At 48.1% G+C, this 13,760-nt stretch overlaps 1 protein-coding gene across 8 annotated transcripts in view; it reads right to left on the bottom strand.

The window, feature by feature from the left end:
• Ikbkb (inhibitor of nuclear factor kappa B kinase subunit beta) overlaps positions 1–12,736 on the bottom strand; it is a 48,489-nt gene extending 35,753 nt beyond the window's left edge. For 6 of the 8 annotated variants that reach the window (XM_013076063.3, XM_021236748.2, XM_021236751.2 and 3 more), the window contains exons 1-3: positions 12,651–12,736; positions 12,155–12,276; positions 1,100–1,194 (exon numbers count right to left, since the gene is read on the bottom strand). In XM_013076063.3, the coding sequence (XP_012931517.2) occupies positions 1,100–1,194; positions 12,155–12,259 (200 nt within the window). In that variant the 5' untranslated portion in view covers positions 12,260–12,276; positions 12,651–12,736. Of the gene's footprint in view, positions 1–1,099; positions 1,195–12,154; positions 12,277–12,598 lie in introns of all 8 variants that reach the window. The other 2 variants (XM_021236749.2, XM_087180401.1) reach the window with 2 other exon arrangements.
• Between the last annotated feature and the right edge of the window lie 1,024 nt (positions 12,737–13,760).

Raw genomic sequence — 13,760 nt, 5'->3', positions numbered from 1 at the left:
ACTTAAGAGTCTGTAGAGTGCCTGTCTCACATCCTCACTGTACTACAGAACTGCTTCTAAAAGCAGAGAAAACAAGAGGGACTTCCAAGCTCATGCTGATTAGGAGGGTCAGCGTGTGCATGTGCACACCCTTTTAACGAGCTGGCAGAGGGAGCACCTGCTTGCTGTCTTACAGGGGATGCACAGTGCTCACCTACATGCCCCACAAGCCCAGGAGGACAGCATCCACCTGGCAAGCAACAGACTCTGTCTCCACTCTATTAGCAACAAATACTAGCCATAGGCTGACAGCAGTCACATACCACCCCAGAACTGGAAACATAGGGGGAGGATTTTTTTGGTGACAAAGGAAAATTCACCTCGGTAACTATTTATTTATTTTGGTTTTTTGGTTTTTTTTTGGTACCGGGGATCAAACTTGGGTCCTTGCGCTTGAGCAGCAGGCGGCGAAACCACTGAGCTAAATCCCCGGCCCTATTTATTTATTTTTGAGATGCGGCCTTGCTATGTGCCCAGGACTGGCCTTATACTCCTGGGATCAAGTGATCTTCCCACCTCAGCCTCCCAAGTAGCTGGGTCTACAGGTGGGTGTCGCTGCACTTAGCTATAATGACTAGTTTAAATTATTTACTACAAGAAATAAATGTGACTATTAGGCTCAATGACCTCTTTAAATGCCACTCTGTCAGGAGTCTCCAGAAGGGGAGAACCATCTGTCACGATTTCAATCTAAAATATCCACCAAAAGTCTCATGTGCTCAGAGGTTGGGACTAGTCGGAAGGGGCAGGTCACAAGGGGCATGACGTGGAAGGGTATATTTTTGTCCCTGGCTCCTCCTTCTACTTTCCGGCTGCCATGCCTTCCCTCCATGCCATTTCTGCCTTGCAGTTGGCTTACCATGGACTGAACCCACTGAAACCATGCGCCAAAATAAACCTCTCCTCTTTTAAGTTACAGGTATCAAGTATTTTGTCCCAGTGATGGGACAGCTAACACCATGTATTTGCACAGCCCTGCTGGGGTCCCGACAGTGTAGATCTCACTTCAATGTTCCCAAGCCGCTAAAGTGGGTCTGGCAGTTCTGTGCCTAGGCCTTACCTTCTCATAATCTGGATCTCCAGGCACCAGCGCTCCCGGTTCCGTGGGCTGAGCTCCTGCCGGCACTGCTTGATGGCAATCTGCTCACCTGTCTCCTGCAGGAAGAGGACCAGCAGAATGAATGGGGCATGTGAACACCTCTTGAGGCTGGGAGGGCTCACAGGTCTCCCTGACATAGAGCCCCAGGCTCCTGGCCCCTGGCCCCTGGAGTATCTGCACCACACACCTCTCAGCCTGCGCTTCTCCTGCCCCATTTCTACCCAACTGGAGTCTAGAAACCTTTCAAACCCTTCTTGCCATTCAAGAAACCCTTGCTCTGTCCCTGCTTCCTCCATGAAACCTCTGCAAAACCATGCCTGCACACAGAGGTTTCTATTTCTCTCTCTGAGCCCCATCTCACTCTGTATTAGGTTAAACCACATGATGCTGCTAATATTTGGCCACCTTTTTTTTTTTTTTTAACTGGGGACTGAACCCAGGCCCTTCATACTGTGCTGCATTTCCAACCTTTTTTTATTTGTTTATTTTGAAATAGAGTCTTGCTAGATCACTAGGTTGCCCAGGTGGGGCTCCAACTTGAGATCCTCCTGCATCAGCCTCCTAGGGTGCTAGGATTATTGCTGCATGTGCTACCATGCTTGGATGCCTATGAACTGGCCATCTTGACCTACAAAAATTGCATTTCCATATGTCTCAACCTAATGTCATGTTGAGCATCTTCACTGTTTCATGTAACAGCTTTGTCTCTAGAAAGAATACAAGATAACAGAGTAGACAGGATGCAGGCCAGCTCAGATTCCAACTCTGTCTCATATCAGCTACAATATCTTGGTAAATCACATCGTCTCACTGGCTTTCCTACAGAAAGGTAACAATGACAGCCATCCGCCAGGCTGCCATGGAGATGAACACCAGCAGTGTCCAGCCCTTAGCAGGTGTTGGATGACCCATGTCACAATGCAGGTATCCTGCACTTAAAATCCTCAGGAGCCTGGCTCCCATCTGCCTTCTTAGCCAGTCTCCCACGGCTCAGGCCTGTGCCACTTCGCCCAGATCAGACCATCTGTTCTGGGCACACAGCACAGGACCTCACCTCCTTTGTGTTCCTGCAAGAGGTGGTTCCTTCACTGCACTCTTACAGTTAGTTCTTCTGGGTGACAGGTTTCCTTCCTCCTCTTTTGTTAAATTATAGACATGTCCATCTCTGTGGGCTTTGGTGTCTACACCAGGAACTAGCACAATGTCTTCCACTGTGGTTTCTTGAATGACAAGAAGGCAATGACTAATTAGCTGAGTAACTGGTTCCTGAGGATTAATGCCTCTCTGTGTTGGTACACCAGGAAGCCAAGGGGACACTGGAGCAGGTTGGGGACTGAGGCTGTGTGCTGGAGGCAACACAGGGAGTGGCTCTGGATCAAGCACTCTAGCCACCACCACTAAGCCACTGCCCTCTCCTCAGGCCCGTGGGGTCCTCTAGGATGGCTGAGGGACAGTAGTGCCCCTAGCCACAGGTGATTCCAGCACCTCCAAGCAAAGTGACCTGTATCTTCATCCCTAGAGCCTTACACAAACCAAAGGTCTAGGAATGTGCCACAGCCAGCTGGATGGCAAGGTAACTACCAAAACTGTACAGATTTCACAACACGGATCTCCCTTCCCATGTACAAAAGGCAAACAATTGCATCTTCAAAATCAACCACATTGGATGTCCCGTCAGACCATTTTTCCAGGTTTCTCATTTTATGAAAATGTGAGACTTAAAAGGACATGCAGAGGACACACAATACCTCAAAATACATACAGCTATAGCAAAGTGCATCACAGTCTCATGTCACCAAACTGGCCATGACCTGGAGGACCAAGGCCATCCATGAGCCCAGGAACAAGGGCAATCTCCAAACACAAGCAGAAGTTGTCTAGCAAGACCACCGCCTCCCCAATCAATAAACCAATCCTAAGCATACTCAAGAACTCATCGGAAGGAAGGAAGATGGTAGCATCTTTTGACCATGATAGCTCCAGTTCCAGAAAAGATACAGTACCTCTGAAACTCTCAGAAGCTGCTTTTATCAAAGCTCAATACTGCTTTAAGCTTTCCAAGATGCAACTACTGGATCCATTGAAAATATACAATTCAAAGGTGAGGGATACTTAAGAGTTGTGTAGCCAAAACCACAAACAGTATTAGACCACATTCATCAGCCTGCAAAGAAACTCCATCCCATTAGCAATCACTTCCTCATCTTCCTGAGTTCTTCCAGCCCTCAGCAACCACCAGTCTAGGGGTTTGCCTGTTCTGGGAGTTTCATGTAAATACAGTCCCAGAGGATGTGGGCTTTTGAGACGGGCTTTTCTCATGCAGCACAGTGTTTCAAAGTCCATTCATGCTGTGGTCACATGTCCACTTCTCTGAGCTCAGTGGCCTCCAGAGTGCAGAGTGCAGCCTGTAGCAGCAGGTGTGACTAACCAGGTCAGCCTCAGTATTATTCTCCTTCTGTCTAGTAGGACCCTGATCTTTGGCCTGAATTCTGAAGTTCTCTCTGAAGAAGAGCCAACTTGTTTTAAATTGACCCTGGGCAGAAGTCTCACCTGATGCTTTTCCAGAGTTAGAGAACACTTCAAAAGAACAGCATTTCCCCAGTCAACATGCAGACTGTGACCCAACTCCTAAAATACTGCACCCTCAACATCAGCAACTTTCCCCAATGATGCTGTCTGTTCTCCAAGCAACTGGAATTTGGTTTCCAGTTTCACTTCCCACTAGGGTTCAGATTCTACTTTTCTTTCCTTCCTTCCTTCCTTCCTTCCTTCCTTCCTGCCTGCCTGCCTGCCTTCCTTCCTTCCAATTTATTTGAGATAGGGTCTCCCTACATAGTCCAGTTTGGCCTTGGATTTGCAGTCCTCTTGCCTCAGCCTCCCAAGCACGGGGGTGACAGGTGTGTACCACCATGCCCAGTGTGCAGACTCCAACCTTTACGCAGTTCTATGATAGCTTCATGAACAGCAGCTCTGACTAATGATATTTGCTATCCTTGGAATGTGTATCCCCTACAAAACTCACATTGAAATTTAACTGCTTTTGTAATGGCAGTAAAAAGAGGGACCTTTGAAAAGGGTGACAAGGCCGCGGGCAGCCACTGGTGAGACGTAGGCCACCATATGAGGTAAAGCTGGTCCCTGTCACCTCACTGCCAGGAGATGATGCAGTAAGCAGACCCTGGGCAGATGCCAGTGCCTTGGTCTGAGCCTTCCCAGCCTCCTTAGCTCCATGAATTCTGTTACAGCAGCACAGAACAGACTGCTCCAGATGCTGGCCGCCAGCTGGGAGTGATCCCTAGAGAAACGCAGACACAGGGAAAGCAGGGAGAGGGCTACAGCACCAGGCCATCAGGGCAGGTGACACAGCGAGAGTGTCCCTCCCTCAGGCAGGGCCTTCATGGCAATACCACAAACAATGGTAAGAAACTGGAACTTGTGATGTGCTACCTTGGCACTCTGAGGTTTTAAACCAAGATACTGGAAAATCTGTACTTATCTAACTTCAACACACAGAATGGTGACAGCAAATCATCACAAACATGGCTTAACCAACATAACTTTATCCTTACAGCAGATACCTGACATGAGCACAGCGGCTTGCTTTCTAGATACTGCAGGGGAGAATGTTTCCTTGCCTTCTGCAGCTAAGAGGCTGCCCATGTTTCATGGCTCCAGAAATAGCCAGTTGAGTCTTTCTCATCTTGTTGCTCTGCCTCTGCCTCTCCTGCCTCTCCCTTGCCCTTCTGAGGACCCAGTCATTGCATTAGGCCCACCAGACAATCAGGACACTCTCCTTGTCTAAGACCAGGTGATTAGCAACTTGAGTCTTCAACCTTGATTTCCCTTTGCCATGCAGCCTCACTGTCACGGGTTCAAGGAATCCCCAAGTTAGGACACAGAAATCTTTGGTGGGGAGCCACTATTCTGTATATCACAAATAATAACACACCTCCTTCATAACATATGACAGATAACAGAAAAGGTGGGCATAAGCGACTGAGGTAATCTGTCAGGCTATATATCAGATAACTGTAGTCTTTTTTTTTTTTTTGGTACCGGGGATCAAACTCGGGACCTTGCACTTGCGTGGCAGGTGCCGGAACCACTGAGCTAAATTCCCAGCCCAAGATAACTGTAGTCTTTTGCCCAACACAAATACTGGTCCTAACACACAGCAGTCACTGGCCCCACTCAGAAGCCAGGACTAGATTTTTGTATAGAAAATTGATATTAAAGACTGACAATTTGGTCTTAAATCTTCAAACTCAAACTTGAATAAATTTAGCAATATGTGTATTGAACAAGCCTTAGAACAACTGAGCAGAGACCAAGACTGACTTTCAACCTGTGAAGAGCTCAGTGTGGTCCTACAGCTGGAGAGGAAACCGTGATTTCCTAGGCCTGGGATGGCTGAGACAAAGACACACAAACTTTTCTTCACTCAGTGCCCTCATCTGCCTCTGAAAATATTCCAACACATTCCAGTTCTTCCATGAGTAATAGTTCATTTGAAATAGAGTGACTTTCTTTTACTAAAAACATACCTGCTTCCAAAAGCAAAATTCAACTGAATGGTACAAAAATAGCCTCTGAATACTGATTATGAACACTGGGGAGTTTGTTCATTGTCAGGAGAGAAACTCAAACAGCAGTGGATTGACTTTATTTTGTATAGAACCCCAGGGAGTCTTAGCTCAGTTCTGTGGAAACTCAGACTTGGCCTGCACCACCTCAGTATCTGGCCTTCTAGTAAGCAGGCTACTCTGGTGGGACAAGATTTAAAATTGGTTTGTATCTTGAGAAAATAGGGAAGGGAGCCAATAGTACTCATCTGTACAAGTGTAGCTGACTTTGAAGGTCATAATGTTTGCAATTTTTTGCCTTTTATACAAGAAAACATAAAACTTGTATATAAATGCAAGTGTATTATAAGGTATAAAAAAGGTAGGGAGTGAGGGGACACACACCTCAGACTCCTGAAAGCTACCAAGAGGTGCTTTGGCAGAGGTAAGCAGAATGCAGCGTGCCTGGGAAACAAAGGGCTGGCCCAGCCCTGATGTTAGCTTTAGTAGCCCAGAGAAACACGCAGGAAGCTAAGAGCTCCATCGAGACCCTTATCCCAGAAAATTCAGTTGTGTTACTATGGGAACCATCCATCCAGGCCATAGTGGTATAAGGAGCAATCAATAATAATCCCTCCATTCCTTCTGACTCTGATCCCTGGGATGGGTGTTTAAGAAAGAAGGTACAAAGCTGGCCCCCAAGAGACTGTGGGGACAGCCCAGCTGGGGAGGCTGGCTGTAGCTTCCTCCCTTTCTTAATCAGTTTTTTTTGGGGGGGGGGGACCGGGGATCGAACTCGGAACCTTGCACTTGCAAGGCAGGCGGCGGAACCACTGAGCCAAATCCCCGGCCCCAAATAAACTTTTTTAAAAAATTATTATTATTATTTGGTACCAGGCATTGAACTCGGGACCTCGCACTTGCGAGGCAGGCTGCGGCGGAACCACGGAGCTAAATCCCTAGCCCCTCCCTTTCTTGACAGATAATGAAAACACGCTTTCTCTCAGCATTGACCAGTCCACTGTAAGAGGGCTGTGATTTCAACCCTCTTGACTACAGTCCGGACACCCATTAGGCCCAATGGCCTCTGATCTCACCAACAGCAGCCAGAAGCATGGCTCTGAGACAAATGTATGACCCCCTCTTCCCTTGCCTGGCAAATGTGAGGTGTGCGGGACACTACTTAGGCTTTGGGTTCCACCATAATGGAAGCAACTCAACCCTTCCAATGATGCCAATTAAAGTGAATTATGACCTCACCCACAGTGAGCCTTGGACAAACTATCACTTCCTTTCTCTGCTGCAATATAAATGTTGCTCTGCCCACCTGACTTGTCTTTTTCTTTCCTGCCTTGTTATCCAAAGTCTAACTCCCTTCAAAATCCTGAAGTCCCATTTCCTCCAAGAAGTCCCTTGCCTCTGAGCATTCAACAGAGAGACCATGACGAGCACCTAGCAGATCTGCACTCCACCCTCTTCATAAATGATGAGCAGTTATTACTGCCACACAACTTAGTGCTTACATCTAGACCTACTCACTATATTCCTATGCATTCATTTTATCACCACAGTAGAACATAAGTACATAAAGGACAAAGTCTTCTCTTTTCCCCCCTGTATCCTAAACAAAGCTCAGGCTCATGACCAATAAATAAATTATTAGTAAACCAGTGTGGTAGTGCATGCCTGTAATTCCAGCACTCTGGGAGGCTGAGGTAGGCATATTACAAATTTGAATCCAGTCTGGGCAACTTAGCAACTTAGAGAGGCCCTATCTCAAAATAAAGTAGAAAAGGGTGGGGGATGTAGCTTCATATGTAAAGAGGTATAATCTCTAGGAGTGGAAAAGAGCTCTGAACTTTAAAATACACAGATAAGCAGCAGTGAGTTTATGTTCAGGAGAAGTCAGTACTGCTTCACAGGAAAGAGCACTGACAGCACCTTGCCTTGTAACAGCCGGTGCATTCATTAGCTCCTCCACCTTCAGCACGACCCCAGGCCTCAGGCAACACTTCCTGGTCACTATCAGGTACCGAGAACAGACACTGGGAAGTATCCTGGGAAGTCTCCAGACACTTCCAGAGAGGAGCTGCCCCATGTCCTGCCAGTTATGTTGGGGCTCCAGAGTGGAAGGGATCAATATCTTAGAACCTCACAATGCATGTGGGAAACTATGACCCAAAGAAGGCGGCAAGTGGCAGAGTAGGGATTTGAACCAAGGTCTGTGTGATGGTGAGCCCCTCTCCCCACCACTCCTAAAAGTTGCTGCAGGCTGGGGTTTCTGCAGTCATCTCCTTTCTTCTTCATACATAACAAGGGCTTATTGAAAACATCAGCTTTTCTATGTCAAGGAATGGACTGCTGAGGCTTGGGCCAGGGAGTGAGAGCTTACAGACCTAGGAGGGACTGTCCCAGCCACACTGTGTAGGAGGCAGGGACCAGGGGAAGTGGGGTTGCAAGCAGTTGTTACACCACCCTTCCTCACTGGGAAATGCAAACTGAGTACCCTTATCCAAGCTATGTGGGACCAAGAGTTTCAGATTTTGGATTTTTTCAGGTTTGAGGATATTTGCATACACATAGTGAAGTATCTTGAGACAGGATCCAGATCTAAGCACTCAATTCATTTACGTTTCACAACACCTTACACACATAGCCCGACGATCATTTTATACATATTTGCAATGTTTGTGCATTCTGACTGTGACACGTCAGGAGTCCAGGTGTGGAACAGTCCACTTGGGGTGCCATGTGGTTCTCGAGCAGTCCAATTCTAGAGCATTTCTGGATTACGAATGCACAACTCCATGCTGGAGTTCTTTATTTAACAAAGAAGACTTTTGTATTTTGCCTTCCAAAGGGTTTTTCTGTCAATACTTCAAAACAGTTTAGAATGACTGCAGAGGACAAAGGAATACCTACAAAACACTGGGAATGTGCTGGGGGTGTCTCTAACCTTGGTCCCTCAGCTGGAGAAACCACAAGGAGGAATTTGGGATTTGAAAAGATGCACGTTCCAATTCCAACTTCTTTATTTACTAGCTTCTTTGAGTACATTCCATGACCTTCCTGCACCTGTTTCCTCAGCTATAAAATGGGAATGGACAATAATAGTTCCTTTGAGAATTACTGTGAAAATTGGAGATAAAGCACGTAAGAGATGCATCTTCCAAGCAATACCTTAGTACCATGCTTACCTAGCATGCATGAGGCTCTGGGTTCAATTCCCAGCAGTGGATGATAAAAAAGCATGTAAGATACTTTGTCTAATGCTAGTATAGAGAAGAATCTCAATAAACAATGAGTCTGAATGTCAGGCCCCACTTTTCTGACTGAGGATACCAATGCATAGGCTCTTCCAAGTAATTTCTCCTGTGACAACTACAAATAGTCTCTCGCTTGTAGGCAAGATAAAGCACATTAAGTATGTACATTAAGTATGTACTTATGTGTTTGCATATGCTCTTATTCTTGACCAGAGTTAGGTAACCAATACCTCAGCTGCATCCAAGAAGCTTTACATAGAACCTGTGCCTTCTGCTCACCTTCTGATCTTGGATGCTGACTAAAGACATTCCCAAGCCCTCAAGTCAGCCTTCAGGGCTTCCCAAACTAAGGAACCCATGGCCAAATGGAGGAGGGCAGAGAGCTTCCTGGACTGAGCAGGTTCATCAACAAGCATCATTGAGTAGCTGTCACATTCTACACCTCCCTTCCCCTCCCCCTCCTCGGCTTCTAGCCCACCACCCAGGCCTGTGCATTTTACCCCAAAAATATCTCTAAGTCTTCCCACTTCCCCCATCTCCAGCCCAGTTTCTCACCTCGACTATTCCCAGTTTTTCAGAAGCTGGCAAAAATTCTGCAATGCCACTCAGTTCTTAGGCCCTTTCTAATCTGTTTCTGCAGTAAGAAGGAACCTCCCTTCAACACTTTCATGCCTCCATCACCTCTCTACCTTTAGACCAAAGGAAAACTTCCTCGGCTTACACTGCCAATGACTCCCTGCAAGATGACTTGCCTTCTATCTTGAGCCACCCGGCTGCCCTGGCCCCCTCCAGTCCCACCAGCCCTTCAGTCCTGGCCCCTTCAAGTGCCACTTTCTTGGGGACACCTCTCCACCCCAGAATAAGATCTCATAGCCCTGGGTCCTCTCCTCAGTCACACTTATAAGTGGGAGTGTCCATTTATAATTAATTAATGGTTTTTTCTCTTCTTCAAAATACAGTCACTAACTACTTATGGATGGATTGTGTGATTGTGTGCACCTAACACATATTTAACATCTCTGCTACTGGGGAATCAAAAAATCCAAAGCCCAATGCAGCCCTGGCTCACAGGAACCAAGAGACCTGATGGAACACCCTTACACAAAGCCAAGAGGAAGGTGGCCAAGAGACAGGGAGTTCAAGAGAAGACTGAATTCCCAAGGAAGGAATGGTCTATGGAGGGCTTGGGAGGAGGTGGCCCAGGTCCTGAAGGAGTGGGCAGAATTTACACAACACATCAAAGGCCTGTCCGTGTCAGGACCCAACTGCCTAGACCAACAAGAAAGGTAACACTGGACAGAGGTAGGGTGTGGACAACCATGGATGGGCCTCAAATGACAGGAGTCTGGATTTTGGCTTTTAAAAGTAAAGAACAAATTAAAGCTTTAGAAAAGGAGAAAGAACTGGGGAGCAGTAATTTTGGGGACTAAGCCACACACATACATACACATCCCTATCTATAAAGCCAAACATAAATTCCATCTGGCAATCTCCTTCCAAGCCCATAGAACAGACGGAGACTACTCTGAGCTAGAGATAGGAGGCAAAGGCCATGCGTGGACACAATCTTTCTGAAGGAAACCAGAATGTCTCTGGCTAAGCTGACTTTCAGAAGTGCTAGGCTGTCTGGAAGCAGCCCCACCCAGGTTTATGTGGGGCCATTGATCAAGCTGGCTCTTCTGTCTTATTGGTAGGACCCTGACTATACTATAATCGGGACAAACTTGAGACAGTTACACTCCTAAAGCCTTCTCACTCTTAGGGTGTGCTGAAATCCCAGTTTTCAAGTTGGGCGTGTGAATGTTACTACCTGTGGAGCCATATGCTACCAGCCAGTTCCAGTCCCCACATTCCTCCAGGGGTCCCAGCACGCACTTGAGGCATGGCCCAAGGTACCTTCCAACTAAAGGACATAGGAGGCGACTGGACTGGCCCTCTGTGTGGCCCTCTCTGCTGCTCCCATGCAGTGGTGAGGAGTCTGCCGGCCCCTCAGGCTATGAAGGTGCTCAACAGTCCTTGACTAAAACTGGTGCTTCCTTCAAGGACTTGAATTGGTGGATTTGAATTTCACATCAGGAACTTAATTTTAGCTCTTTGATGAGTGAGGGGTCTCTAGAGCAATAGTTTCCAAATTGGGTATGTGTTCTCCACGTATTACCCCAGGCTGCGATCCAAAATAATAAATAAAAGTGAGCTTTCATGTGGCACTCTCCTCTGATCATTCATCACAGGCAATGTGCACATCTGGTACTCAAGGTACCCAAAGGCATCCCACAAGGAGGAGGGTGGATAGGCGCTTGGAGTTGCCCCAGGTTACATGCCTACATAGGTGGGATTATAGATCAGATCATGCAATTTTGGTAAAATAACTTGTACAATGAACTAGTGCCTTAAAGAGATTTCTGCAGAGAGTTTTAGACCCTCTGACACCTGTGCAAACCAAATATGGGCGAACTCAGACCTCTAATGTGAGAAAGTTTTATCAGATACAGAAGGACCAAACAGGAAGGTTCTAATCAGATGGAAAAAGAAATCAGTCCAAATCATTCAAAATTATAAAAATTACCTACACTGTGAATTTTTAACCCGGGGCCTTTTCCCTAAGCTACAACCCCACTCTTCTTTGGTTTTTGAGACAAGATCTCCCTAAATTGCCTAGACTGGGCTCCAGCTTCGGATCCTCCACCTCAGTCTTCTGAATAGCTGGAATTACAGGTGTGTACAAACCGACATCCATTATCTTTAAAAATAGATAATTCTCACTTTCATGAGGATCTGTGTATTTTGCATAGTACAGTAGTACAAACAATACTGAGAGGGATCGTAATTAGCAGATATTTAAATTATTATTATTTTTTTGGTACCGGGGATCGAACTATGAAATATTTTAAATAAATGTTTAAAAGTGTTTTGTGAGATAATTCATTACTGTCATCCTCTTACGTTTTTCTATTTATTTTCTAGGCTTTATAACACATCCCAGTATACAATGTATTCGTGCGTGATCTTCTGATGTAAGCAAAATCCTATGATCTAAAACATGTAATTGGGACTGAGAGTTTTTGGGGTTTTTTACTATTTAAGTGCCATGCTTAGAAAAGCTTAGAAAGTCAGCTTAGCACGCCTGAAGCCCCTGCCCAGCCTCCTTTCTCAAGCCTCCCAGGCCACAGGGTAGGGGAGCTCCCTACCTGATTGTGCCAGCGGATGACATTTCCGAATCCCCCTGTCCCCAGCCGTTCTTTCATTTCCCAGGCCCCACATGTCTGCGTCGGCAGGGAAGGTGACCAGCTCATACTGACGACTGCTAACTCTACAAGCAACGTGGGAGAGGGGAGAAGAGATTAAGAGACACAAGTGGGGTCCACAGGTGGACGACAGAACCTCTGCTCTTCACGAGAGAGCGGAAGCACCGAAACAGGCCTCATCCCGAGCCAGGCCGGCAGCTGACCGGCCTCCCTGCCCCGCGGCCGCGAGAGCAGGCGGGAGGGTCTCGCCCAGGGCTCAGCCCACGCCCCCCATCCCGGAGGGCACCCAGCTCCCGCCCACGGCCGCAAGTCCGCAGCGTGCAGTGGCGGGGCTTCCTGCGCCCCTGCAGGACGCGTCCGCGCCCGGAGCCCCGACTTCCAGCGCACCCTTTTCTGGGCGCCGCAGGAAATAGGGCCCAGGCCGGGCGCGAGCACTCACGGGCGGCCGGAGGGCCTTGGCGGCGGCGCCCGGACCGGACCGGACCGCGAGGGCGCGAACACTTCCTGCTCTGACGTCATGGGCGCGGCCCGGCTCTTAAAGGGGCACCGCCCGCCCCGCGGGGACCTCCCGGCCATCGACCGGGATCCCGCATCGGGGGTCGGAGACACCTCATCGAGGTGAACGCCCGGAGTGAGCCCCACAGGCATGCGGACCCCAGCCCGCGGCTGCCGGGGCGGCCTAGGGACGTCCTCCTGCCCAGCGCTGTCCCCGACGCGGAATTCCCCGCGGGGAGGGAGGCTGTGTGTCGGGCCCGTGCGCCGAGGCCCACGGGTCCTCTGGGTTAGGCCAGCCTGGGGCGCAGAGGAGCCGGAGGGAGAGTGGAGCGATCTCCCGAAGTCAGCAGTCTATTGGGCATTTATCACACTCGCTAGGAGACCACGGGGCACCCTCCAGGGCACGAGCGAGGAAGCTGGAGGGCACTGGGGCCACCGTGAGAACAGGCCCAGGACAGCCGCATCTGACCGCAGGGACTCCACAGGCAGCCGCGACGCTCTGCGGGGAGCAGGCGGGAAGAGCCCACCAGCCCAGAGCCCCAGAGGCTTCGATTTTTATGCCGTGGAGTTTGATACAAACCAGTGCCAATCTTACGGTGGCGGACAAATAATGTGTGCTAATCCTGTGGTGGTAAAAATATTTTTCTTTGTGATATAAATATATATTTTTAGAAAACATTTTTATTAGTTTCTCAAAAGGTCTCACAAGATAAGTTTTATAGCACGCAGCCGTATTGTTACAAGCTAGCGCACAAGCACACCACCGGTCCTATGATTATCACAAGACTCAAAGTAAGTTTAGAATCAGACAGAAGCATAAGATAATTTGGGGTCGGAGAAGATCAGTCACAGAAGTGGCAGCCCCCCCCGCAAAAAAGAAAAAACATATGGAGCAATGGCAAGCTACACTGGAGTCTCAGCTCCAGCCCCGCAGGAAGTCATGGGACAGCCCCATCTGAGAAGCACATGCCTCTCCTGCACCTCTGCTACAAATAGCAAAAGCTTCCCTGCTGAGTTTCCCAGGGGTGTGTGTGTGTGTGTATACACACAAAAG

Source organism: Heterocephalus glaber, unplaced genomic scaffold (assembly GCF_053883595.1).
Source record: "Heterocephalus glaber isolate CG9 unplaced genomic scaffold, H.glaber_assembly_v1.0 deba00001461, whole genome shotgun sequence".
NCBI lineage: Eukaryota > Metazoa > Chordata > Mammalia > Rodentia > Bathyergidae > Heterocephalus > Heterocephalus glaber.
The sequence above is the reverse complement of the archived record's forward strand: the minus strand, read 5'-3'. Positions and strand labels throughout refer to the sequence as shown.